Consider the following 27,196-nt stretch of genomic DNA (forward strand, 5'->3'; position numbering starts at 1 on the left):
GCTGTTTCTGGAATTTCAGGTTGTCCGGCTCAAGTTTGAGATGGGTCCGGGAGGGCGTTCCAGAGGGAGGCAGTAGCAGAGGAAAGTGATCTGCCGCCTACTCTCTGCCTGTAGAAGCAATCTGACCCTGAGAGGGTTGGAGGCAGCAGAGAGAAGGGCTCCAGAAGGAAGGTATTTAGGAAAAGAGTGTTGGATGTAGTGAGGGTCCTGGCTCCAGATAGCCTTGTGGACGATGCAGAAGGTCTTGAACTTGATCCTTGCAGCCACCGGGAGCCAGAGGAGAGATTTCAGGGCTGGAGGGATACAGTCCCTGTGCTTGAGGCCAAGGATACGTCTTGCAGTCCTGTTCTGGGTTAGTTGCAGGGGGCGGAGAGTAGAGGAAGGCAGATTGAGAAAGAGGCTGTTACAGTAGTCCAACCTATGGAGAACCAAAGCACTGGAGACAATGAGCTTCTGGGTGAAAGTGAGAAAAGGAAGAGTACCTTTGAGGAGGTGCAACTGGTAGTGGGCCTTCTTGGAAAGGTCTGTGATGTGAGGAGAGAAGGAAAGAGTGTAGTCAAAGATGACCCCAAGGTTTTTTGCCTCACAGAAGGCAAAGGAAGAGGGCCAATTGAGGGCAGCCAGAGTGAGAGAGGGAAAGCAGGCCAGGGGTCCCAATTAGAAGAATCTCCATCTTACTGGCATTAAGGTAGAGATCATTAGAGGTGCACCACTCCTGAATCGTGGATAGACAGTCAGGAATGCGCGAGGGAGGGGAGGAAGCTGTAGGGAGCCTGAAAGAGAGCTGCGTGTCATCTGCCTTACACTGAAAGTCGGAACAGAAGATAGAGATTAGGTGGGCCAAAGGAGCCACATAGAGCGATTGAAGAGCCACGGTGAGAGGTTGGAGCCTTGGGGAAGATGTAGAGAGAGAGAGGTGGTGGAGAGAAAGGACCCAAGTTGGACCAGGGAGGGTCGGTCCAGGAGGAAAGAGGTCAGTGTTACTCACCGGTATGGGGAGTGCGTAAAAAACAGACCGGTCCTCTTGTGCTGGGTATTTGCTTGAAGAGCTCAGGTTGGAGCCTCCACCCGAGCCTCCTCTCTGTGAGGGAATGAACTCTTTAAACTGATATGACCACCTGCTGAACTGTACAGACAAGGGGACCGATCAATCAAAAGAGCGGGGCGAACACAACGCCACGGACCAAGCTGTAAAGAAAAGACAAGAGATGAATATTCTATCGGATTCAACCCTGGCTTTCCCCAAAACTATTACCCTTAATAGAGTACCTGAGTGAGTTCCCCTTAAGCCACAGAAAAAAGGACCTGGAGCAACCTATAAAGCAGAAGAGACTTTAGATACTAGCTAAATGTGAAAACTGCCCAATGATGGTAATCAAGGAATAATACTTTACCACTGGTGGAGGTAAGAATAGTGCAAAGAATCCTGGGCAACAATGAAAGTATAAAACAAAAAAAAGGAAGGTTAGTAGGGTAGCTATCCCCAGACGGAACGAGGGTCGCACTGGTTTCGGGATGGTGCACCACAGCAAAGCGTTCCAAAATACACTTTAGAAATGAAGCAATGTTATCCAAAGATGAGGTAACAGTTCGATGAAGACAGGATTCTAAAATGAAGAATTGTCCTTACCAGTGTTATTCCCCAGGAGAACGCAAACACTGTGAGGAATGGGCTCAAGAGTCCGTGGCCAAGTGAGAGATGGTATTCATACAGGAAGTAGTAGTAGCAAAGTCTTAAATCAGGGATCCAGGAGCAGGCAAAAGGTCTGATACACGAGTGGACAGCAAACAAAACCAAATCACAATCCAGGAGTCCAGGAGCAGGCAAGGGGTCTGGTACACGGGCAGTCAGCAAACAATACCAAGGTAGAATCAAGATTTAGGAGTCTTTGTGCAGGCAAGGTCGGTACACAGAGAAAACGGGAGACTTCTGGAATTAAGGTACAGAAAGTAGCACTTCAGAAAATGCCGGTTGTAACTATAAACCGAAGCGGTGTTCTGAAAACTGCTGTAGGTTAAATACAACAAGGAGGCGGAACATAATCGAAAACGAGGCTCCCGTATTAATGCCGGGAACTACAACCCATGGCAGGTTTTCTGGGAAATGTAGTTTGTTGCAGCTATTCTCCATGGCAGCTGCCACCGTGAGAAAAAAGGTGCATGACAGCGCCGTAGCCCCTTATGAAGAGCAACAACTTTCTTGTTCCTCTTTCTGGCCTTACAGAGAGCTTCCCAACTGTCCTTGTTAATGCGGGAGACTGGAGAGGCACGGAGCAGACACCGGGGAGTGTGATGAGGCGAAAGTCGGGCTGTAACAGTCAGCCACTCCAGGGCTTGATCCGTGATGCCGGGGTTCTTACTGAGTCGATTGATCAGGACGGCGTGATCGAATCTGTCGAAAGCAGAGGAAAGGTCAAGGAGGATGAGGACAGAAGGGATGCTGGAGTCGAGATTGGAGAGCAAAACTTCACAGGTATTTATGATAGCAGTTTCTGTGCCTCTGGCTGCAATGAAGCCAGACTGATGATCATGGAGACAACCAACAGTTTCAGTAAGAAGAGTAAGCTGTGAGATGGCCAGTTTTTCCAGAGGTTTGCCCAGGAAATGAGTGATAGAGATTGGATGGTAGTTAGCCAGACAGGTAGGATCTGCAGAAGGCTCTTTTAGGAGGGGGTGCACAACAGAGTGCTTGAAGAGAAGGGAAAAGTTCCAGTGGCGAATGAGTGATTGCAGAAATCGGCCAGGGCTGGCGCAAAGGTGTCAATGTGATCGTTGAACGTTCCGGAGGAGCAGGGGAGCATCCGTTTGGACGACACTTTCATAGATCGGACTTGTCTAGAAACATTGTCAGGTGTTATCAGAGAGAAAGAGAAGAAAAGAGGAGGAGAGGGCGAGGTGGCCAGAGGGGGACTGGGCGAGGTAGAGGGAGAGGAAGGACAAGATGTCTTGAGTTTTAGAATTGAGGTGAGAAGCCAGGGCCGTACAGAGGGCCTGGGAGGTGTGAGAAACCAGATGGTGTCTTACCGGCTAGTCCCTGTGGATCTCTCTCAGGTGGCCAGGGCATGGTCATCGCCTTTGGATTTAGATCCTGTGGTAAACCAGTGCGGGTGGATCACCTGGGTGAGGGGTCTTCAGAGAGTGAGAGTTGGACACCGGATGGCGAGTCACAGTATCCCTCCCCCTGTAACACCTTTACCCCATCCTCCCAGGTAGGATACATGCAAACTTTACCCCCTCCCCCTTTCTTTTCACAAACACTTCCACACGAACAGCCTGCTCTGGGAGAAAACAGACTCACACCTGAGCGGTGTACCTGACGGTGGTCGGTCAAAAAACCGAAAATAAATTATTTATTTATTTATTTATATGTATTTGTGGGTTCAGGTAAGTATAAAAAAAGGGTAAAATAAAAAAAAATGAAAAAGGGGGTTGGGGGGAACCCCCCCATTTCGAAATAAAAACGTATAAAAAAAAATTAGAGATTTTTTTTTTGAGATTTTCAATTCGATATTTTTTTTTTTGAGATTTTTTTATTCGGTTTTTTGACTATAAACCGTACCTGACATGTCACACTTTTATGGTCAGGCGAAGTCAGGCAATTACTGACAATCACTCACACCCAACTTCCATTAAACTTCCCATCATGGATAAAAGGCGGAGCACAAGAGCACACTCTGAGTGAGGCAAAGCACACAAAGGAACATCGGTTTCGAGTCAGCAGCTGAACGGGGGGAGAAAGAGGCAAACCAAGAAGGGTTTGCAAGGAAGGAAATACTCTTGACCTTATCGGCAAGAAACCGTTACTTTCAAGAAACCTTTGAATCAGAAAGCATAAGGCCAGGAAACCAGACGGAAGAATCCTGCATTGTGTTTCAGAGATACCGGAGGCCCTCCCGCGTAACCAACCAAGGCGGGGAGGAGCAGCAGCCGCTGTGGTATCGTCCTCGGCTTAAAGCACAAAGAAGCACCAGAGAGATCAACACAGCGGGTGAGTTGGGGAGACCGATGCACGACCGGTCTGTGTTGAAGTCAAGGGGCCCCATTACGAGGTGGGTGCAAAGGGATACTGGGCACCGTTAAGGACACCGGTGCCGGTAATTCCTTTGCGCCCTATTCCGAGGTCCCTTAGCGGGTCCCTTCCTTAACACCTGGTTTTACCAGGTGTTATGGATGGGGCCCGTTAAGGGACTTCAGAGCTAATAACGGTACCGCAATTTGCGGTACCGTTATAAGCGCCTTCCTCCTTCCCATTGAGCCCTATGCGGGCTGAAATGGGAACGGGGAATGGCTTTAACAATGGGGACTTACCGGTCCCGCCAAGGTCGGACTGGACTGGTAAGTACCCAATGAACGGGACCGGACACGGTCCCGTTATTGGTGGTAGTCATGGCGCTAATAGCGCCATGACTACCACCAACCTTGGAATGAGGGCCAAGGTTGCAAGTGGCAACATTGTATAATGAGCATTGGAACGAATATTGTTAAATGCGTGTGATGAAAGAAATGAGTAAAGCTAAACGGCTGATGAATGTTTGAACTTGAGAAGGAAAGATACAATACCGTTGGCAGAGTGGTCTGGCACTGTGAATGTGCTCACTTGAAGGTGTCTGTAAGGTATCAGGCCAAGAAGTGGTAGAAACGAAAGTGGAGGATTGATCCGTACATTGTGTAAAGTGAATCGAAGTGGTCCTGCGACGGTTTAAGCAAAACCCATCGCACACTGGAAAGACTTCGATTTTGATATCAAGAGGAAACCGGAGAAAGTGAAATGGCATGGTCGAGCCCGAATGAGGGAGACCAAATGTGAATATTGTGCAAAAGGGATCTGAGCCAGAACAAGGGGCATCCGTGATCCCAGCCCGAATAAGGGAGATCCATGGTCCAAACTCGAACGAGGGACACCAAGAGTAAACATTGTGGTAAAATGGAGGTCCAACACTGAAGGAGGGAGACCCATGATGAACACTGGAAGCGAGAACCTGCACATCTGGAAATCCTGATAAGAGTAGAACTTTGATATTTATTTGTTACAACAGGCCCTCTGCAGTAATAGACTGTTATTGGAAAAGTGGCTTTGGAAGAAGGTCCTGAAACGTATGCTTTGAACTGTATCATCGTGGCTGAGAAGCCAGAGTTTGTGCAAAGTTCGAACGTGCCTTGCCCGTGCTGAAAACGTGGGTACGGGAAGCCAACTGCTCAACAATCCTGACATATTATTTCTTGGAACACATTTCTTTTGCATACACAATTGTCCCATACAACCCCGTTTTTCAGACATGCGGCGTCCCCCTGGGTTCCTGCTTGTCCCCTACTTTATTTAACATATACATCCGGCCCCTCCTTGAAATGATGGACGTCCTGGGTGTCCGGTATACAAACTATGCCAATGACACCCAGATCGTTTTCAAGCTGAGTGGGAGGTATGAGCAGGACCTGACTGTTATAAACACAATCTACAATGCCATCCAGGCTTGGATGGCAGGCAACTCACTTGCATTGAATTGTAAAAAGAAACAGAGCTCCTGATCGTGGCATCCAGAGCTCGCCTTGGCAAGTTAGCCCCGGCAAATGCCAATTTCCACATTGCTGGCAATATCATCCCAGTTTTAAAAAAAGTCAAGACCCTGGGGGTTGTCCTATATGAGGAATTATCTATGAGACCACATGTTTCTTAGATTTGATCGTCCTGTGGCCTTATTACTAAGCAAATCAATTACATTTGCCCTTTTCTATCCGCCAATAACTGTGCGCTGCTTGCTTCTGCGTTAGGTAATTCCAGACTTGACTACTGCAATAGTCTCCTAGTGGACCCACACACCTTAACATACAAGCCCTGCAGGTTGCACAGAATAATGCAGTTCAGGCCATTCAGGGCCTACCCAAATGTGCGCACGTCTCAGATGCTAGGAGGGCACTTTATTGGTTGCCTATACAACACAGGATCACTCACAACATCCTGACATTGGACCTCATTACGACCTTGCCGGTACGGAAACAATGGTGCCAGTTATTACTGGTGCCAGTTTTTCTTTGGTCCCCATTCCCATAGAGTCCAACAGGACTCTATGGGAATGGGGATCAACATTTTACCGGCGCATGACTTTCTGGCCGCTGGGGTTGTAATACCCCAGTGTTACCAGCAAGCCAGGCGCCGGTAACTGTTTACAGGTCCAGCGGCAACCTGCCGGTTTTACCGGCACGGTCACCGCCGGGTCCAGAATGAGGCCCATTGTCCTTCAAACGTCACTCAAATACCTGGCCAACATATCTCATTGATCGTGTAAAGCCCCAAGTAGGCGGAAGGAAGCTTTTCTTCTCCGCCTATCCCACATTCATCCAGCCCAGATACAAGCTGGTACATTTCAGAGGGACCTCCTTCGTTACTCAGGCTCCGCTACAGTGGAACCTACTTCCCGGGCATATATGCCTGTCTGAAAATGTGGTGCTTTTTAAGACGGAAATAAAAACCTACCTGTTCAATCTCAACCCAGCCTGAACCTAGTCTACTCTCTCGTCCTTCGTTGCCTGATCTCTGACCCCTTTTCCCTGTTCTGTTTTTTGTGCGCCCTGATGGCCACGGGCGTCTGGCGTGTTATGAAAATTTTAATTAATTAATCAAATAACACCCTTTTGTGTTTTAGAAGTAAGGATTGGCAATAGGTTTATTAGTATAGGCCCTTTTATTTTGACAGAGACTCGACCAGGACTGTGTTATTATTATTTGATTGTCGTAGCTTGCTTCCATCCTTAGATTTAGGTTAGATAGGCGTTCAGCCAACCCATTGAAGTTCAATAAACACCCTTGAACTGTGATCACTTGTGCCTGTCTTCACTGTTTGATACCATGCCTTCCTTACAGATGGATGAAATAGGAGAGGTGAAGACTGCAGAAAGAGTGTCCAGCTCCTTGCAGATTTTAAAGAGTTTGGCCGTGTTGTTAGAGGCTGCAGAGACGCAGGCTTGGATGTGGACTCTCTTCTTGGACAGGACAGAGAGTCTGTATTGCCTTTGGAGCAGGCAGCAAGCCAATTTGTCAGAGGATGCACCCAAAGCCCTTCACTTCCTCTTAGCCACCCTGCACTTTCATTTTTAGGCGGCGAGGTCGGAGTCGTACCAAGAGTTGCACTTGGAGGTAGGCTTCAGATGGATTCTCAGGGAAGGGGAAAGGAGGTCCAGGGTGTTCGCAATAGCGAGATGCAGGGTAGAAAGGGTTGTGTCAGGGTGTGAGTCGCAGGAGTAGGAGGAGAAGAGAAAATAGAGGCAAAGGCAACCACAGACACACACCTCAAGGGCCGAATGACCGAGAAGGAAGGCGGTGGTGCTAGGGTGGGCTTTGCCTGGGGGATAGAAAGTGTCAGGTGAGAGGAAAGAATAAAGTGGTCAGTCCAAAAGAGAGGAGTAGTGCGAGGGTTAGAGAAATGGATGTCTGAGGAGATGAGAAAATCCAATGTGTGTCCGGCAGTGTGTGTCAGACCAGAGGGTTGAATGGAGAGAGAGAAAGAGAGAGAGAGAGAGAGAGAGAGAGAGAGAGAGAGAGTCGCAGATGTTGCGGAAGAGCCGGAAACATCCAGGTGGATGCTGAGGTCTCAGAGGAGGGGAAGTTGAGAGGTAGTTGAGAGGTAGAGGCAAGTAGAGATGTGGAAAGGTCAGCCCACTCAGAGAGGAAGAGGGCAACCTGGCCAGGTGGCCTGTAGATGGTGGCCACAGTAAGAGAAAGGCCAGGATAGAAAAAGAGCCTGCAGACCAGGCATTCAAAGGAGGCGGTGCGTAAGAATGACAGAGGCAGGGACCCACTCCAGAAAGATGAGCGCTACTCCTCCTCCGGGTCGGCTGGTTCTGGGCATGGAGAGAATCTTGTACCACCAGGGAGGAGAGTGTCCAAACTTGTGACAGAGCTGGCTGTGAACCAAGTCTCAGTGAGAGCGAGGACATACAGGTCAAGCTCTTCGAGCAGATGTCAGTGGAGTGTTTGACAGCTGAGCGAGAGTTGAAAGTGGCAATGTGGACAGGTTGACACCTTTGAAAGACTTCTGCGGGGGGTACAGGCTTGAGGTACACCCGGCGGAAGTGGTAGAGGAGCCAGAGAGTGCTAGAGGTGATGGCAGGTGGTGGCAAGGCAGCCAGAGAGGAGGAGGGGGGTGCAAGAGAGGTGGCGGGAGAAGGAGGTGGCAAAGGCGCCAGAGTAGTGCTAGTAGGAGTAGCGGAGAAAGCAAGGCAGTTGATAAGATACGGGAGACGCCTATCAAAAAGGAGGAGATTGGGCTGGAGGACCCTGGACCAAGAAGGTCCCATTCAGGTAGACATTAATGATAGTCTTTAATGAGTGGAAGAAGGCCAAGAGGATCTTCCACCTAGTGCCACCATTAACGGGAGAGGAAGAGATGGGAGAGAGAGCCGGCACCATATGAGGGGTCCATAGGTCTGGCAAGGAAATGACAAAGAGCATGTCAGCGAGTGTCTGTCTGGAGGAAACCCTGATGTTGGTATCAGCGATAGGGAGGCCAGGGGTGCCCCTCTTGAACTTCTTCCTTCCAGACTTAGTGGGGGAGGAAGGATAGGAGATAGAGTAGCAGTTAGAGAAGATGAGAGAAACGGAGAGCACCATAGAGGATGTGAAGGGGGGGCGTGGTCTGCACGCATGGTGTGAAGCCGCGAATCCGCCGTGCTCCTGCCCAAGATCCTGAAGCCGCCGACACTACGGTGGCAGAATCGAAATAGCAGCTATAAAAAATTAAGAGGCACGTAGCGGAACCTTATTGCTCCACGCGGCTGAAATCCCAGTGGAAATCGGAGCTGGCAAAGAGGATAACAGAGCGTTTGAAAAAGTTCCCCTATGGCATCCAAGATGGCGGCAGAGGACTGCGAGGGCCGGACTGGGCGGAAGCAGATGAGATTGTGAACGTTTGCCCTCTGGATCGAGACGCACGGCAGAGACGCGGAGTACTGGGCTGAGAACCCACGGGGGAGAGCGACCCCCGCCGGAAGCCTGCCGAGGAGCTGGAGCGAAGACGAGACGAACGGAAAGGAAAAAAAACCTACCCCTCCGGCGCTGTGAGGCGAAGAAGATCGAGGTGAGCGGAGTCAGTCGACTGGGGCGCCAGGATTGCTGGTGGCTGAGGAGCAGTGACGGGCAGGTACACGAGCAGTCCCGAAAGGCTTGACACAGCACAGGGTTCCCTATCACATACTACTGGGCCCTTACCTCGTACCTGGAGGGCAGATAGCGGAACTGGGATTAGGATTACAGAGTCAAGACCTGCAGCCCGCCCTGTCCATCTGAAACCCTCCAACGGGGCCATGTCGCCTCCTAAGAACAGATCAAAGGCCGCCACAATGGACCCTTTCACAACTGCATTCCCGAGGCAGCAACTACCGCAGGAAGCAACCCCTGCGGCGGACCCGCCACCCTCCGCGTTGGACCCCCGAGACGCTCAAATCTTGCAGGCAATTGCAGCGCTATGCACATCTATGGAAGGCATGATCGGAGAAATCAGGTCAGATATACAACTGATGAGACAAGATGCCCGCAACCTGACGGAAAGGGTAACTAGAACCGAAACGTCCCTGCAAGAAACCAGCCAAGACACACGGGAGCTGAAGGCGAAAGTCCAGGAACTGGAACGGACAGTGGCTAGACTAGAATCCCGCTCAGAGGACGCGGAGGGACGGGCCCGCCGCAGCGATGTCCGTATCCTCGGGGTTCCGGAGGTCATGGAAGGCCCAAACCCCACCGAATTCATTGAAACGCTGCTGCTTCAGGAAATTGGGGCAGGCTCACTCACCCAGGGGTTCTCAGTGGAGCGGGCCCACAGATCCCTCCAGAAAAGACCGCCGCCGGGCTCGTACCCATGCCCGATAATTGCAAAAATTCTGAATTTCCGTGACAGGGAAGTGATATTGCGGTTCTCAAGAGAAGGAGGGGTGATAAAGAGGAATGACTCTGTAATAGTTATATACCCAGACTACACCCCCACGGTGCAACGGTCGCGTAACTCCTTCATACCTATAAAGGCCAGGTTACGGAAACTCAACCTGAAATACATGTTGTTGTATCCGGCGAGACTTAAGATACTATATAAAGGGAAGGCAGTCTTCCTAGAAACCCCAGCTGCCGCTAATATGTGGCTTGAACATAATAACCTGGCCGGCGACACCGAAGAACCTGAGACGGGGTCCATATGACTAAGGAATGACTGAATCTATGGAAGGGACCGCACCAACAAGCTGGAGATAAGGTCAGCGAAACATCACTTAACGCTGCAACAAGCTGAAGTCTTGATTGGGCAGGAGCACGAAGGCCCAAGCGCGAGACTGTCAACGACCCACCCCGCCTAGAACAGTGCAGGCCAAATGCCTACACACCACCCGCACGGAAAGGCCTGGAAAGGCCCCCGAGGCTCGGGAGCCCCTGAGCGTCGCGAGTTCAAAACGACTGCTGGGGGCAGTTACTTGTTTTGTTTTTCGGTTAATGCATCCTCCACGTTGGAGGATGTGAAGGTTGGTAAGTCTCCGATGGTTAAGCCTACGACAAGGGACGGGAGGACGGAAACACTGAAGATATTGGACCTAAGTCTATTACAAACGGGGAGTGATGGGGACACAGCCGCATCAGCATACAGCCCTTGCAGGAGTGGGATTGCTCCCAGACCCCCTAAGAGACCACCATGGTTGTACAAATTAAGATAATGACGTGGAATGTGCGGGGCCTGGGCACTTATCTCTGCAGAAACAGAATCAAGTCCTACCTGCAGCGGAAGAAGGTGGACATTGCTCTACTACAAGAGACACATTGCTCTGCCGAGTTGGAGGCGAAGCTCAACGAACACTGGGTGGGACAGGGTTTTGGGGCCTCCTATTCCAGATTTGCAAGGGGGGTCTACACCTGGATCGGCCCCCACGTACCTTTTCAACTCACTAAAATGGATAAGGATCCTGAAGGCAGATATGTGGTACTATGGGGGACACTTGAACAAAGGGAAGTGTGTATAGTGAACTCATACTTCCTCAACAACAATATCCCACTACACCTGAAAGATCTGAGCTCCAAAATCCTACAGTACAGAGATGCCTTCTTTTTATGGGGAGGGGACTTTAACTGCGTCCATGATCCAATGTTAGACAGGTCCAGCCCCACAACGAAGGGCCCTTCAACGGCCACCACATCCCTGAAAATCACGACCAATGAATTGGACCTGGCGGACGTCTGGCGGGAGCTGCATCCAGGTGAGAGAGGTTACTCGTTTTACTCGTCTCCACATGCCCTCCATACCCGGCTAGATTACCTCTTTGTGGGCAGGGAACATTTGCCTCAGATGGGGAGTGCGCAATATCTGGGAAGAACTATTTCAGATCATTCGCCACTGTTAATTGAATGGAATCAGACCGGCCCGAGACCACCCATCCCCATGTGGAGGATGCCTGCGGAGGCCTTGGGGGACCAGGCGTTTAAAGATGAGCTATACAAGTCCATAGACAATTTCATAACCGAAAACACTGGGAGTGTAGAACACGTCAGCACGCTATGGGATGCCCTGAAGGTAGTGGTGCTGGGGGAAGTCATTGCTAAAGCGGGCGGTATTAGGAAACTTCTGCGCAGCGAGCTAGACGAGGGAGAATTGAAAATCACGGCACTGGAGGCAGCCCCGATAGACACCCCAAAGAGAGAAGAAGATCTTAGAACTTTGAGGGAGAACTGCAACGATACATGGAACAGGCTATCAAAATTTGATTTTATTACTAGAACCAATAGGACACATGCCGAGGCAGACAAACCCGGCCGACTGTTAGCTTGGCTTTGCAAAAAAGAAGACGCCAGACATATAACCACTGTATTGAAAGACGAAGTCAATGAAACTCACAACACTCAACAGGGTGTCAGTGACACCTTTAAGAATTTCTACGAACAGTTATATTCCCGTGCGGACCAGATCCCCCGAGATCAAATACAGGACACTTTAGATGAGATATGCTTACCCAAATTAACCCCTGCACATTCTGAGGCTTTAGATGGGGACATCACACCCAATGACATTACGGAAGCAATTAGATCCCTGGCGACGTGCAAGACTCCGGGCAGTGATGGGTTGCCCCCGGAGTTTTACAAGGCATTTGAACCCTCCTTGACGCCACTATTGCTTGAAGTCTTCCGAGAATCCTATGAAAGTGGGGCCCTCCCCGTTAACATGAGAGAAACTTTGGTGGTCCCCATACTTAAACCCGACAAACCCACAGATAGGTGCGACTCTTACCGCCCGATTGCGATGATAAATTACGATGTTAAAATACTTACGACAATCCTATCCAACCGACTAGCCAGAGTAATTGGAGACTTAGTGCATGAGGACCAAAACGGTTTTGTACCCGGTCGTAATACGACCATGAACTTGCGTAGGCTCCAACATATAATAACCCATTCCGACACAAGCAAAGAATGCTATGCGCTACTGTCCTTAGATGCAATTAAAGCATTTGATTCAATATATTGGGAGTGGCTAGTGGTGGTCCTGGAGCGGTTTGGTTTTGGTCAGGGGTTTATTAGATGGATCAACATACTGTACAATGGACCGAGGGCACGAGTTAAATCTGGGAGATATGTATCAGAGTCGTGGGACATCCGCAGAGGTACCCGGCAGGGGTGCCCACTCTCACCCATGCTGTATATACTGGGCCTGGAGCCCATCGCTCTCTTTTTTAGGCAGCAATTCTTCGATGCAGGCATTTGGGTTGGAGGGGTAGACCACATCATCTCCTTATATGCCGATGACGTGCTGATATATGTCAATAATCCCCTTCTCAATATACCAACAATGCTGGATGTTTTAGACAATTACGCCAAGGTCTCGGGCATAAAATTCAGCAGAGCCAAGTCCTGCTTGTTCCCGCTCGCGGGACTGAAGGGAAAGGCCATTACGGAACTTCCTCTGGTGGGCATAACCTGGCAGACCACTTCATTCCGATACCTTGGGATTCAGATTCTACACACCCCAGAACTAATGCACGATCATAACACCAGAGCGAAGATACCAGCGCTACGTAAGTCCGTGGGGTTCTGTTCTAAGCTGCCTTTATCCATGATGGGCAGGGCCTCCATAGCCAAAATGATTGTCCTCCCCAGGTTCCTGTATGTGTTCCAAAATGTGCACTTCTATATTACTAAACCTTTCTTCCGTTTGCAGGATACAATAATTCGGGATTTCCTATGGGGGAGGTGCAGGCACCGGGTGGCCCTGTCCTCATTAGTCTTACCATACAAATCGGGTGGGATGCAACTGCCTAATTTTGAGAAATACTACCTGGCCGCCCAGTTGGGCTTTGTATCAAAATGGTTAGCAGACGAGGTCACTTCAGAGACCCCTCTGTTGCAGTCCATGATCTCCCCGTTACGCTTAAAGGAACTGATCTGGGGCCCTCAGACCCTGATAAGCAACCCACCCTTCCTGGTGACCCTGGGTAGGAAAATATGGTACAGGACCTCAGTGATTATGAAACTAAAGCAAACATATTCACCGGAAATGCCACTGCTCTCGGGGTTGAATAAGACTGATACCGATCTAAATAGTGCCAGGCTCTGGGAGGGAAAAGGAATCTACACGTGGGGAGACCTGTATGAAGGGGGGACCTTTCGGGAGGTCTCCGAGTTACAGGCGGAGTATGATATTCCCTCCAGTCAATACCTATGGTATCGGAAGATTAGACTGTTTGCCCGAACGAATTGGGAAAATTGGCCAGAGGAACCAGACATGAACCCCTTTATAACGCTGCTTTATAGTTTAGGAGAGGGTGGAAGAGTGGTGTCCCAAATATATGGCCATCTAAGTGAAACACCTAACCCCCGAAGCGCAGAACTACGGACCACATGGGAAACTGATATAGGGCGGGAACTAACAGATAGCGAATAAGACAGGGCACTGTCATTCTCTGGAGAAGTCTCTAGAAATCACCGATTTCGACTGATACAGATCAATGTGTTATACCGCACCTATCTGACCCAGAGTAGATTGGCCAAATTCAACAACAATGTGCCGCCAAACTGCACATGGTGCGGAGCTGATAACGCGGAATTAATCCACATGCTATGGACCTGCCCCAAGACCCAGACTTTTTGGTCCAAAATAAAACAAATGTGCGAGGAGGCGGGTCACACTAGGTACGAATGGACCCCACATGAGTGTCTCCTGGGCACCTATCCTAGGTTAGCTAAACTCAAACATTCAGTCAAACTAATGGATTTATTTGGCATGCATAATGGCGAAAAGGACTATGGCCATGTCATGGAAAAACCCCGCAGGTCCGATTTTCACAGTGTGGCGTAAAGAACTTGAGAAATGGGCGAACGCCGAAACAAAGGCTTGGGAAGAGAGCATAACCAGGTCTACTGAAGACTAGAGTATGGCGCTGGTTGCATGGAAAGATACCATGACAAAACTGTCCACTCCCCTGATGATAAACCTCCTTGAATAACCCGCAGGAAGCACACCCGACCACTGCGGAAAAAAGTCACCAGCTTCAATAGGTCCATCGTGAAACACAATGACCCCCTGGTCTGGTCCATGTCCCCCCCCCCTTCCCACGACAGGAGCATCCGCCCTATCGGTCACTAGTGAAACTGGAATTGGATTGACACCGGAGACAGTTACTGTTCACTGTTGTTTGTATTTACTGTTTAACATGTTGCTGTATAAGAATGCAGACTTGTTTATTGATACTGAAGCTGGCACCAGAAAGAGGTGCAGTGTTTGTAAATATAACAAAATGCCAATAAACAAATTTTAAAATAAAAAAATAGAGGATGTGAAGGAGGAAGGTGGGAGGAGGAGGACGCGAGATTAGAGAGAGAGACGCACAGCCCACTGCCACACAATACAGGATGCGCAGATGGTGGAGGAGCCAGGGTCACAACAATAGGGAAGGCACGGGAGGAGAAAATAAGTGACTCATCAAGGGAAAAGGCCTAATTTTCAAACACAGCAGCAATGCAAAACATCCATATTCAACTTCCCTAAAAAGGGGAAAAAAGGCCTAGTTTTCAAACACAGCAGCAATGAAAAACGCCCAGATTCAACTTACCTCAAAAGGGGAAAAAGAGCCTGGTTTTCAAACAGAGCAGCAATGCAAAACACCCAGATTCAACTTTCCTAAGAAAGATCTAGTTTTCAAACACAGCAGTAATGCAAAACAACCAGATTCAACTTTCCTAAAACGGGGAAACAGGCCTAGTTTTCAAACACAGCAGCAATGCAAAACACCCAGATTCAACTTTCCTAAAAAGGGGAAAAGAGCACTAGTTTTTAAACACAGCAGCAATGCAAACACACAGTTTCAACTTACCTAAAAAGGGGAAAAAAGACCTAGTTTTCAAACACAGCAGCAGTGCAGAACACCCAGATTCAACCTTCCTGATTTGTCGCAGCTGGTTGACAGCAGCAGGCTTCTTACTTTCCCAGCAGACACCATCCGGAACTGCTTCCACTGGAGCTAACCTTGGCTGAGGGGGCTGCAACAGCAGGGGCTGCCTAAGGTGGCCCACAATAAGGGCCAGGCGACCAATGGAATGCACAGTGGGAGGGAGGGGGGACAGAAGGGGAACCACAGAAGCACCAGGATAAGGGGAGGAGGAGATGTGACACGTGCTGCGGCTAGGAAAGGATTAACATTTTAAAATGACTTACAGTGCCTCAGCACCAGCCTCACCCCAGCGGCGGAAATGTGAAATAGTGCTGGGGGCTATGAGGTCTGTAGACCCTCTCTAGCAGCGGGCCGGTGGCCAGTGGGATGCACAGTGGTAGGGAGGGGGGGACTGAAGAGGAACCATGGAAGCACCAGCACAAGGGGAGGGAGTGCAGGGACACATGCGCTGAGGTGACCATAGCCCTGCCTTCCTGAGCTCTGCCCGCGCATCGCCCTTCAGTCCTTTTCTATCGCCAGGTCCAGGACCATTTAGCAACAAAAGAGGATACTTATTAGAGGGGACGGCAGGCGGGCGTATGGAGGAAAGGGGACTATGGACTAGGAGTAAGGTAGTCACTACGGTAAGTAACTTTGTCATACTCCTATGTCCCGTCCCCTTTCCTCCATACTTGTGGGAGATTCCCAAGCACTGACCATAGGAACTACGGGTGGATGGAAAATCCCTTATTGGAACACATTTTTAAGAACTGCCTGGCCGAATTGGGCATCAGCCCGGGAGCTCAGGTCAACCCAGTAATGTCTGCAAAAAGTCGATGGGGAAGCCCACGTAGCAGCCTTGGCTATGGACCCCCAATGGACGTTTTTTGGGAAGGAAACTGCAGCCGCTTTGCCACGAACCAGGTGAGAATGAATGCCCTTTGGGAGATGAAGGCCTTGAATTTTGTAGGCCCTGGAAATACATGAAGCTATCCACTGAGAGTTGGACGCTTTTGACGCTTTTTGGGTCACCAAACGTAACAAAGAGTTGTGGAGAACTTATAAATATGCCTGTTCTGTCGAGGTAGAACTTTAGAGCACATATGACGTCTAGATTGTATAAACCCTGGCATCGGAGACCGGGTTCGGGAAGAATACCGGTAAAGATATTGACTGGTTTAAATGGAATTCAGAAATCACTTTGGGAAGGAAAGAAGAGGGAGTGCGAAGCACAACCTTTGTGGAAAGTTAGTAACGGATATTCGACAGAGAGAGCTTGAAGCTCGCTTATTCGTTTTGCAGATGTCACTGCAATCAAAAAGGCCACCTTCCAAGAAAGATACTTGAGCTTGGTAGTGGCCATGGGTTCAAAGGGCTTATAACATAAAGCAGTGAGAACCACATTCAAATCCCATTTGGGATGAGATGTAGAAGACCAGCAAAATGTCTCTTCGTGACTGGGTTCAACAGTGAAAAAGAGCAACTGACTGTGGAGAGATAAGCCACAATGACGGATAAATATGTCCTGCATGATAGGACATGGATGCCAGAGGGTGCAAGATCATATACAAAAGACAAGACACAGTCAATAGAAGCCTGCCTGGGATCAAGCTCTTTGGCTAGACACCAATGACAAAAACGGAGCCACTTGCTCCTGTATTGAGGGCTCGTAGAGGGCTTTTGTGCCGCTTGAATAATACGCATGTTATCCTCGGAGAGATTGAACTGCGGTAATGATTGGAACTCAGGCATCAGGCCACCAAGCTGAACGATTGTGGGGAGGGGTGCCACAACTGGTGATTGCTCTGGTGACGAAGTTCAGGAATCTGCAGCAACCTGATTGGGGTGCACACCGACAGGTGCTGCATTTCTGAATACCAGAACCTGGCTGGCCACTAAGGAGCTATGCAGAGGAGAGCGCAGTTGGAAGCACTCCTGAGTTTCCAGAGCGACCGATGAATCAGCAGCAAAGGAGGGAACGTGTAAGCCTTCATGTTGTCCCAAGGGTTCTCAAGAGCGTCCCCCAAGGAAGACAACCTAAGCCCGTCCCTGGAAGCATAAAGAGGAAGTTTCGTGTTCGATGATGTCGCAAAGAGGTTCACCTCTGGAGAACCCCATTGCTGGAAGATCTTGGTGAGAACATCAGTGTTCATCTCCCACTCGTAACTCGCCGCAGATTGGTGGCTCACGTAGTCTGCAGCCACATTGATGTGACCCGGAATATGCACAGCTTGAAGCCAGACATTGTGTTGGATAGCGCAATTCCAAATTTGGATAGCAAGATCCACAAAGAGGGGAGACTTGGAGGCCGCCTGTTTGTTGATGTAGAACATCGCTACAGAATTGTCCATGCCAATTCAAACCTCACTCTTGGTGATAAAGGGTTGAAAAGCCCTGAGCACTAAAAAAACTTCCAGGTAAATTGATATGGAACCGCCTGTTCTGAGGCGTCCACAAATCGTAAACCTCAAGGTGATGCAGTGTCACTCTCCAGCGCAGAAGGGAGGAGTCTGTAGTAACCGTTGTTTGTGGGCAGGGCTCCTGGAAGGGGGCCCCACTGAAAGGTTGCTGGCGGATGACCACCATTGAAGATCCGCCGTTATGCAGGATGGAACAGGAATCATTTTGGAATCCTGATCCGTAGCTTGGGACCAGCCGCTCTGAAGAGCAAGCTGAGAGCGCCGCATTTTCAGGTGCGTCAGAGGTAGAGCTAACAAGGAAGAGGCCATGAGGCCCAGGAGTCTCTGGAACCACCAGGCCGACATGTGGGAGGACTGCAGGAAGAGCTTGCACGTGGTCGAAAAGTCCACAATTCTGTCCTCCATCAGGAACACTCTCGTATTTTACGGTATTCCAACCGAAACCCAGAAAGATCAAGCCTTGAGCAATCGTCATCGACGATTTCAGCCAATTCACTGACAGCCCAAGATGGAACACGAGCTGAAGGAGTGACTGAAGATTGGACATAGTGGCCTGTGGGCAAGGACTGCACAGGAGCCAATGGTCCATGTATGTCTATACATGAACCCCCTGCAGTCTGAAGAATGCTGCCATGACCAACATCATCATCGTAAAGACACGCGGTGCCGAGCTGAGACCAAACGGAGCACGTGATACTGGAAGTGTTCCGTTCCCACGGAGATCCACAAATATTTTCGATGCAGGCTCCAGATCAGAATATGCATGTAGGCATCCTGAAGGCCTAGCATGCTGAGTCAGTCACCCTTCCGGAGAGAGGACTTTCTCTGGCAGGGCGTAATCATCTTGAATTTCTATTGGGGTAGAAAGAGATTGAACTTGGAGAGGTCGAGGACAGAGTGCAGGCCAGCCTGGTTTGGTTTGGGCACTGATAACAGACGGGAGTAATAGCCCTCCCCTTACTCCCGTAAGGGAACAGGTTCTACTGGTCTGAGGTCTAGAAGTTTCTGAACATTGGCTCTGAGGGAGGGCGATCTAGTCTGCTGGAGAGAAGGGTGAGTGGGTGGAGTATGGGGGAGGGGCAAGCGGAAGCCAGCCCGGGCCAACAGACAAAACCCATTTTCAGGCGTGCCAGAGGTAGAGCTAACACGGAAGAGGGCATGAGGCCCAGGAGTCTTTGGAACCACCAGGCCGACATGTGGGAGGACTGCAGGAAGAGCTAGAATATGGTTCGAAAGTTCCGCAATCCTGTCCTCCGTCAGAAACACTCTGGTACTGACGGTATCCCAACCGAAACCCAGAAAGATCAGGTCTTGAGCATCAACGATTTCAGCCAGTTCACTGACAGCCCAAGATGGAACAGTAGCTGAAGGAGTGACTGAAGATTGGACATAGCAGCCTGTGGGAAGGACAGCGCAGGAGCCAATGTTCCAAGTATGGATATACATGAACCCCCTGCAGTCTGAGGAATACTGCCATGACCAACATCATCTTTGTAAAGACACGCTGTGCCAAGCTAAAACCAAATGAAGCACACGATACTGGAGGTGTTCCATTCCCACGGAGAACCGCAGATATTTTCGATGCGGGCTCCACATCAGAATATGCATGTAGGCACCCTGAGGTCTAGCAAGCTGAGCCAATCGCCCTTCCGGAGAGAGGACTTTATCTGGCAGGGCGTAATCATCTTGAATTTCTGTTGGGGTAGGAAGAGATTGAACTTGGAGAGGTCGAGGATAGTGCATAGAACGGCCTGGTTGGGCTTGGGCACTGAAAACAGACGGGAGTAATAGCACTCTCCTTGTTCCCGCAAGGGAACAGGTTCTGCTACTCCGAGGTCTAGACGTTTCTGAACCTCTGCTCTGAGGGAAAGCAATCCAGTCTGCAGGAGAGGAGGGTGAGAGGGTGGGGTAAAGGGGATGGGCTAGCGGAAGCCTGCCCGGGCGATGGACAAAACTCATCAGTCTTTTGTGATGGTCTGCCACGCCTCTAGATGAGACGATATTCGGCTTCCTACCGGAGTCTTGTGCAACTGATGGAAAATTTAATTTAGCTGTTTTATCGGCAGGGAGACCACCCGTTGCTGAAGAGGAGGTTGATGAACGAGAGAGAAACCTGCCACCTTGCCTTTCCTGTTAATGGCAAGGGCCACCAGCTGGAGCCTCTGCGTGGGGCACACGGCGGGCCTAAAAGCCTCTGAAACCAGAGAAGAACTTTGTTTGAGAAAGGTGCCTTTGCTGGGGTTTTCGCAAGGACTGACAATGACTTGGCAGTCGAGTGCTTGCCTTGGTCTTTGTGAGTTCCTCATACGTGGAGGAGCAGAACAATTCTTTACCCTCAAAGGGGAGATCAAGCACCCTGTCCTGAACTTCCTTCCAAAACTTTGTAGCATGCAGCCGCGCTTGGCGGGAGATGTCTACTCCGACCATAAGGCCTCGAGCGGAAATGTCCACATGATGGGCCGCAGCCTCAAGTAGATCCTGTGCCAGAACTCTGGCATCAAATAAGTCGGCCTTAAAGTCTTCGAGCCTATCAGGAGGAATACTTTCCTGAAACTCAGTGAGCTCCCAATGGCGTCAAGAAGCTGGTTGTCTTTGGAAAGGATCGGAGACACTGCAGTGGAAGATGTACAGACCGGCTTCGACTGTAGTGTAGCTGCTGCCACCACTGTCGATGAGGGGAGTGGACATGCAGACAAGGAAATGTCCTCAGACGTGTGCAGCTTGTAGGGAACATCAATTTTCTTGTTCAGGTGTTGCCCGGAATGAGGTATTTCCCAGACCTTGGAGGCTTCAGGCCATGACATCCTTTTGAAGTAACACACCAGTGCGTTCGTGTGTCGACAGCGTAAAGGCTCCAGAAAGTACTCCTCGGGAATTGGGATGTCTAGCAACGCCATCATATCCACAACCTGGTTGTGAAAGGCTCTAATAGAGTGGGGTGTGTCGTCACTGTCCTGGTCCGCTTGATCCTCATCTAGTGAGGTGGGAGGAGAAACCTGATCCGCTGCACATGGCGAATCAGGCCCAGAGGGCAGGGTTGACTGCGCAACAGGAGTCATATCCAAGGAGAAAGTGGAAGCAGTGGAGTAGGAGGTCCCACAGGAAGTGGTGGAGGAGGTGCCACTACCGAGACCGGTAGAAGAATTGGCAGAGCAGGGGCCGGTACAGGCGGCTTAAGATAGATTTCCTTAACTAATCAGATCAGAAATCACCAGCGTCTGAATCTTGCCAAAAAAATGCATCCTCCGAAGAAAGTCTAGGCACTGGAGTGGGCAAAGGCCGCTCGGCAGGGGCATACCACCAGGATCGCAAAGAGGATGGTGGCCAAGATGGTCCTCCACGAACTGCATCTACGTAATCCAAGGAGCGGACATAGGAGGGAGCGAGACTATGTGCAGCAGTGGACTCCGAGCACGCCAATCCATTGGAGGGCGGAACAGGTTTTGTTATCCACAAAGTGTGAAAAAGGCAGCTCAGCCCCAAAGACAGGCCCCTCAGCACCAGCCGTTGTGAACGTTGGTGTGAGAGAGGTAGACAAAATGGCCACTGTGGACCGCAGGGGTTGCACCGCGATTTTGTTAACGCCTGAGGTGAACTGCGTCACAGGTGCCAGTGAGGATGTGGTCACCACAGGAGATTCAGGGGACTTATGTTCCATTTTAGCCTTGTGACAAGGAACCTCGGCAGAGCCGGAATTAGTAGACCTAGAGTGTTTCTGTGACCCCTTAGAGACTGCTGATAAATTAACTCCATTGAGGGAACCTCGGCGGACCCGGTACTCGAAGCCTTAAGGTGTAACCGGCTTCTTTGCCCCCTCAGCAGGATCAGTTAAACCACAGGCCTGAGTGTGGGAAGGCTTAGATTCACCCCCCGAAGCCAAAGCCCTGGAAATGAGCCCCTCAATCTTGCTGGTCTTAGATATAGCAAGATTAGGAACCTCAGGGGTAACCCCGGTACGTTTAGTCACATAAACAGGAACCTCAAGCCGGGATTCGGTACTTAGTTCCAGTTGTGGAAATCTCGGGACTGTCCCCGGTGAAAAAGACTCCAGAAGTAACGGGCCTAATTTTAGCCCCCAAAAGGGGAACCTTGGATCAAGATCTGGTCCCGGCAGCCCCTTTGCAGGGGACATAGTAGGGAACTCCGGAGTGCTGATTAGATCACTTTTGGCACACCTCATGGAGATCCCTGGTAACAGAGCTACTTGAGCCCCTCCCGGACCCCGAAGACGTTTACTCGTCTCTCTGCAGCTCTGGCTTCCAGTAACTCTTTCAAAATGCTTTGAGGAATGGGGATTTTTGCTGGGCTGGTTTGTATGACCGACTCTATGAAGTAGCTCAAGCAGGGTCAGGAACTCTGGGTGTGTCTGCACTGTTATTGTCTTTCCACCAGGTGTTCTCAGTGATCTGCGACATGGCTCTCAGCTTCATGCGTTCACTCTCCACTATACGCTCGCCAACTATCACACCTCCAACGGGGATACTTCGTCAAACCAGTAAATCAACTCTTGCCACTCAAGCACAATGCACAGACATGCACATTAACATATCACAGTGACCAATATTACACACCTCAGCCACGGTAAAATAAGCGGTTGACGCACAAGACAATGAAGACGTTATATGGACACTCAAACGACTACACATGAGGGAAATGGAACTCTTGTAAACCTCACTCGCTCCCCGCATTTTTGCATGGAGGGAAAGCTAAAAACAACAGAAATTTCCTAAGTCATTGTAAATGCAGAGGTGATGATTCATAAATTCTGAGTTCATAAAACAAGAGACGGTCAAATGAGCATTGTGTTGGATGTTTGTGAGATGGGGAAATACTGAATCTGGTTGTGTGGAGCGGACCATACTTTGCTATATTAAACCATTAGTGAAAGATTGGCAAGTTTATTTTCAATTCTTTTATGATTGTGAATAGTGTAACAAAGATTTCCTGTTACCTAGCCTTGTCCTGAAACACATAGCACACATTAAACAAGCGTTGGCAAGGCCAACAATTTAGTATTTTGTGTGTGGGATGGCAATGACTGACAAATGCAGTTAGTGACTGGGCATACTATGTCAATGGGCCTCATTACGAGGTAGGTGGTAAGGGATTACCGGCACCGGTGCTGGTAATCCCTTACCACCCTATTCCGAGGTCCCTTAGCGGGTCCCTTCCTTAACGCCTGGTTTTACCAAGCGTTATGGAAGGGACCCGTTAAGGGACTTCAGAGCTAATAACGGTACCGCAAATTGCGGTACCGTTATTAGCTCCATCCCCATTCCCATTGAGCCCTATGGGGGCTCGAATGGGAATGGGGAATGGTTCCCCGAATGGGGAGTTACCGGGTCCTCCAAGGTTGGAGTCAAGGACGCACATTCAGCCACCGAAGCTGAGCATCTACTTGGTGTCCAGATGTGTTTCATTTAGCCGCTTTTTTTTTACCCAATATATGGCAAAAACTTAAAACTGTGAAACTTAAACTATTTTACGTACGGAAATTCTAAGACATATAAAAAAGACTTTCAATATAATTGAATTAAAACATGATCTAAACTGCGATGACTTAAAATAACAGTTTGCATTTCGGAGAAGCAGCTGCGTGAATGATGTTCCCCCCTTCCTACTGACAGACTAAGAAAGAACCCGGAGCTCTATGTTTGTGGAAATTAACAGGTACATATCAAGAAATAGCATTACAACTTAAATTCATGGTTTTAAACATTGGACCCGTTTTGATTACTAAAAGAACGTGGGCACGCCAAATAGCTGTATGAGTTAGTTGGCACGCCTTCCGCATCTATGTAAGGACTAGCTACGCAATAGCACGTTGCTCTGGCAGGTGCAAGTAACAAGGGTCTGCTGTCAATAGGAGAAATAGCAGGCGTTTGGTATGTGTAAACATTCCCTAAAGTGCAATGCTTTCTCCTGCGCGTAGCATGGGTAGGACACTGCTAGTCTCATCTTGCACTCGCTGCCCTGATTCCACATTCCTACCAATGCACTGAACTGCCAGAGTTGACTTTCATTTAAACAATCCTATATAGGTGGAACATCAACATAAAAAAGACGGACTACATGAATGTGTAAAGCGGACACTTTGCAACTGACCAGGGGCAAACAGTGGCACTGCAATTTAGGCATTTGATGCAATAGCAAAATGTAAAAAGCCTTTACGCTACAGAGTTCCTGGGACTCACCAGTGCTGTAGTATCTCTTCAGCTCCGTCCGCCTGATCGGTTTTGCTTGAACTTTTTTCTTTTTCTTCTCCTCATCTGCGCCATTCCCTTTTTCAACCAGTGTCTTGGGGTTCTCGAGCGAGGTGATTTGCTTTGAAACTTCATTCGCGGTGTCTTCTTTTACCTGGTGCGCTTTGCTTGCTGTCGAGCCTCGAGAGTTAGCCAGTGTCCCTTCCCCATTTGGCTTTGCTTGTTTTTTCTTCTTCAACCTGGAATGTAAAAATATGTTTGAAAAAAAGGAAACTTCTCAATAAGACCACTACGGTTGTGACGAGCACAGCACACACACTTTACCACATAACATAACATGACGTATCATGCTCCACGGGCTGTAGACTAGACAAATTAGTGCGTTTATATTTTTAAGGTTTCGAACTTTTAAATTATTTTAGTGCCAAAGGCAGGCATGTCTTTGTGGGGACACAGTCCATACTTTGAAATCAGTGGCAAAGGAAATAATATTGACTAATACAACTCAAACATCTAGTTGCACTTTAAAAATAGCCTGTGCATTTGCAAATCCCCAAAATGGAGTACCTCCAGAGCAGATTATTTTACTTCACCAAACATCTGTTATCCCACTATCCATGCCCCTTTGCTGGGTCTTCCATTTGATACTACACGTAAGCCCATATTGTAGATCTTCTGGGGTGAGGTAAAGACCCTCCCAACATACGATAAATTTAAGTCACAAGTTATTAAATTAGCCAAGAATGCAAAATAAACACCAAATACACACTAACCTATTTGGTTTAATCCAAGAGAAGGCCAGATTGTTTTTCCAAGTCATTGAGTGGGTCGCACATATCTGAATATCAGTCACATCTATTCAGTGCTCCAGATAAGATTTTGAGGTGGGAATATTTTACTCCCTGTTTTTAAACTTTGAGAGTAAATGTGATTTTAAGAGAGTAAAAATGACTTTTCTCCTTTGCAAGAGAGTAAAATATATGTGACATCCAGCCGACGCATGCACAAACTGTATGGAAATCATTACCATACAGCAGCTTTCCGCATTGTGACAGAATACACCTTTCATTATTTCTCTAAGGTCTGGCCATTTGATCTCTCCTGTATATATTTAAATGTTGAAATCACAAAAACCTAGCCAATTACATAGTAAAGCAAACATGAATTGTATCGTGTGTTTTGAGGTTCGATAGCAGAATTGTCATTTGATGTTTAATGAGTCCTCATTTTCTGGAGCTAATACTACCTAATGGTATGCCAATGTTATGATACAACCAGGGGTCAAGTCCTAAAAATTAAAGTGGGGGGACTCATCAGCAAATGCAATGGGATGTGACGTCAACAGAAATTAGCATATGAAGGTGAAATATGCACATTTCATTAAATTGGCTTTGCATAACCACCCAAATTGAACAGGACAAATGGCATTTGCCTCTCATAAACTCAACACACACACACACAAAACCAGGAGAAGATACTTTCTTCTAATAGTTTTTTTGAAAACATTAAAATGTGTCCATGTCATAAACTCCAAGAACAAATACAAATGTTTTCCCTGGGACTTGCAGTACCCAAATGGGACATTTCACCTTTAGTGGTTTGTTATTTTTGATCAGGTTATACAGTGCAGTGGTGAAGTGTCCGGCCTACAAATCTGACGACTGCAGTTTGATCCCAGAGGTTTGCTTTAATTAATAAATTGCAAGAGGACATCCAAGGTTTCTCTGAATAAAGTGGGGGGACTCCGTCCCCCTGCGTGTACCCTCGACTTGAGCCCTGGATACAACAGTGCAGAGAGGCAATGACTCCATGCTAAATTGTACATCTAATCTAATGATCAAATGGTTATTTATATAGCGCTTTTGGCCAAGCGCTGTACATAGAACATATTTATCACAATTATCACCAAACCAAAGTTGGTACTCCTTTATCGACCTCGAAAGGATGAAAGGCTGAGTTGGACTTGCCGGGATTCAGCCTGCAACCTACAAATCACGCACAGATTGCAGCAATGAGTGCTCAACCGGCTGAGCTATCTTATTGGCTAACATCCTTCAGAGGTCGGTTAACTGAGTATCGACTGAGGTATAATAATCACAGTACCTAGATGTTGGACAAACCATTTATGAAGCACTACACAAAGTTAAATATCTATCTGGATTTTCACAGGGACAGGTTTTGCTGAGTTTCTATTTCAATTACAAATGTAACTTTCATTTGTTTGTTTTTGAACAGCGCTTGCACTTCCTGGAGAGTCAGGTTTTGGATGTTTTAATTGTAGTCTTGAAGATTTGAGAGGCTATAACACCTGTGATTGGTGTAATGACAATCACTCACCCTTGAGCAAAGAGTCTGCTGCCACTGACCATTTATAGTAATGTACCCCGTTGACTGCAAGTTTGAATGGATGTTATCTAGACTGTTCATAGTCATCATTTTACACTACATATTTAGAGTGTAAATTAAATTATCAGTGTATAAATGATCTGCCTCTGCATGATTATGCACACAGCATCAGAACTCTGAAAAATACAATTGTGCAATACTGGTTTGCTTTCACTGGGAAAAAAAGCATAATTTGTTACAAAATATTAATTCTCAATTGCAACTTAGTTTTCAATCTTATTAATTATACAATTCTAAAATTCTAGGTAATTATGCACAGTGCTTCTAAAGCTGAATGGAAAGAAACCATTCCTTTTATCACAGTGTACAGGTCTTTTTTTGAAAGGCTTCAGAGAAATACATTCTGTTTCAGAGGTGGCTTGCAATTACATCCACGTAGATAAAAATCAAAAGAAGCCTCCTAGTTTCTATCAAGTAACCTGACCTTTCCACTGCCCTCTGCTCTAAACCTGTAGGTAAATGTACCCAGGAAAATAATAAAGCTGGCGTATTTGCAAGATTTTCATGCGTAAAAAGGCCTTGTACCCACCTTATCTGGAGGCCTGCATCTATTGCACTTGAGACACAAAAGGCTTTAGCTAATGTTTTGTGGCAATTAGTAACCCGTGTCCTGATTTCGAAGTGCAGCCCGGGGCTTTGGGCCCCACAAATGAAAAAGAATGCTTCTCCCAGGCTCCCCACCCCACAGAACTCGGCAATAGTGTAGTATCTTTCTCATGCCACTTTCTATTTTGACCAGAGGTATTAGCAGGCCTTGAACATTCTTAAATACCCACTGGACCT

The 27,196-nt window shown here is 48.3% G+C and overlaps 1 protein-coding gene across 3 annotated transcripts in view; it reads right to left on the minus strand.

Annotated features, from left to right (window-relative positions):
- Positions 1-27,196, minus strand: part of NCOA7 (nuclear receptor coactivator 7) — a 1,232,944-nt gene that overhangs the window by 612,883 nt on the left and 592,865 nt on the right. For all 3 annotated transcript variants that reach the window (XM_069607511.1, XM_069607508.1, XM_069607509.1), the window contains one exon: positions 23,999-24,246. In XM_069607511.1, the coding sequence (XP_069463612.1) occupies positions 23,999-24,246 (248 nt within the window). The remainder of the gene's footprint in view (positions 1-23,998; positions 24,247-27,196) is intronic.

Source organism: Ambystoma mexicanum, chromosome 4q, assembly GCF_040938575.1.
Source record: "Ambystoma mexicanum isolate Mex_15411 chromosome 4q, UKY_AmexF1_1, whole genome shotgun sequence".
Taxonomy (NCBI): Eukaryota; Metazoa; Chordata; class Amphibia; order Caudata; family Ambystomatidae; genus Ambystoma; species Ambystoma mexicanum.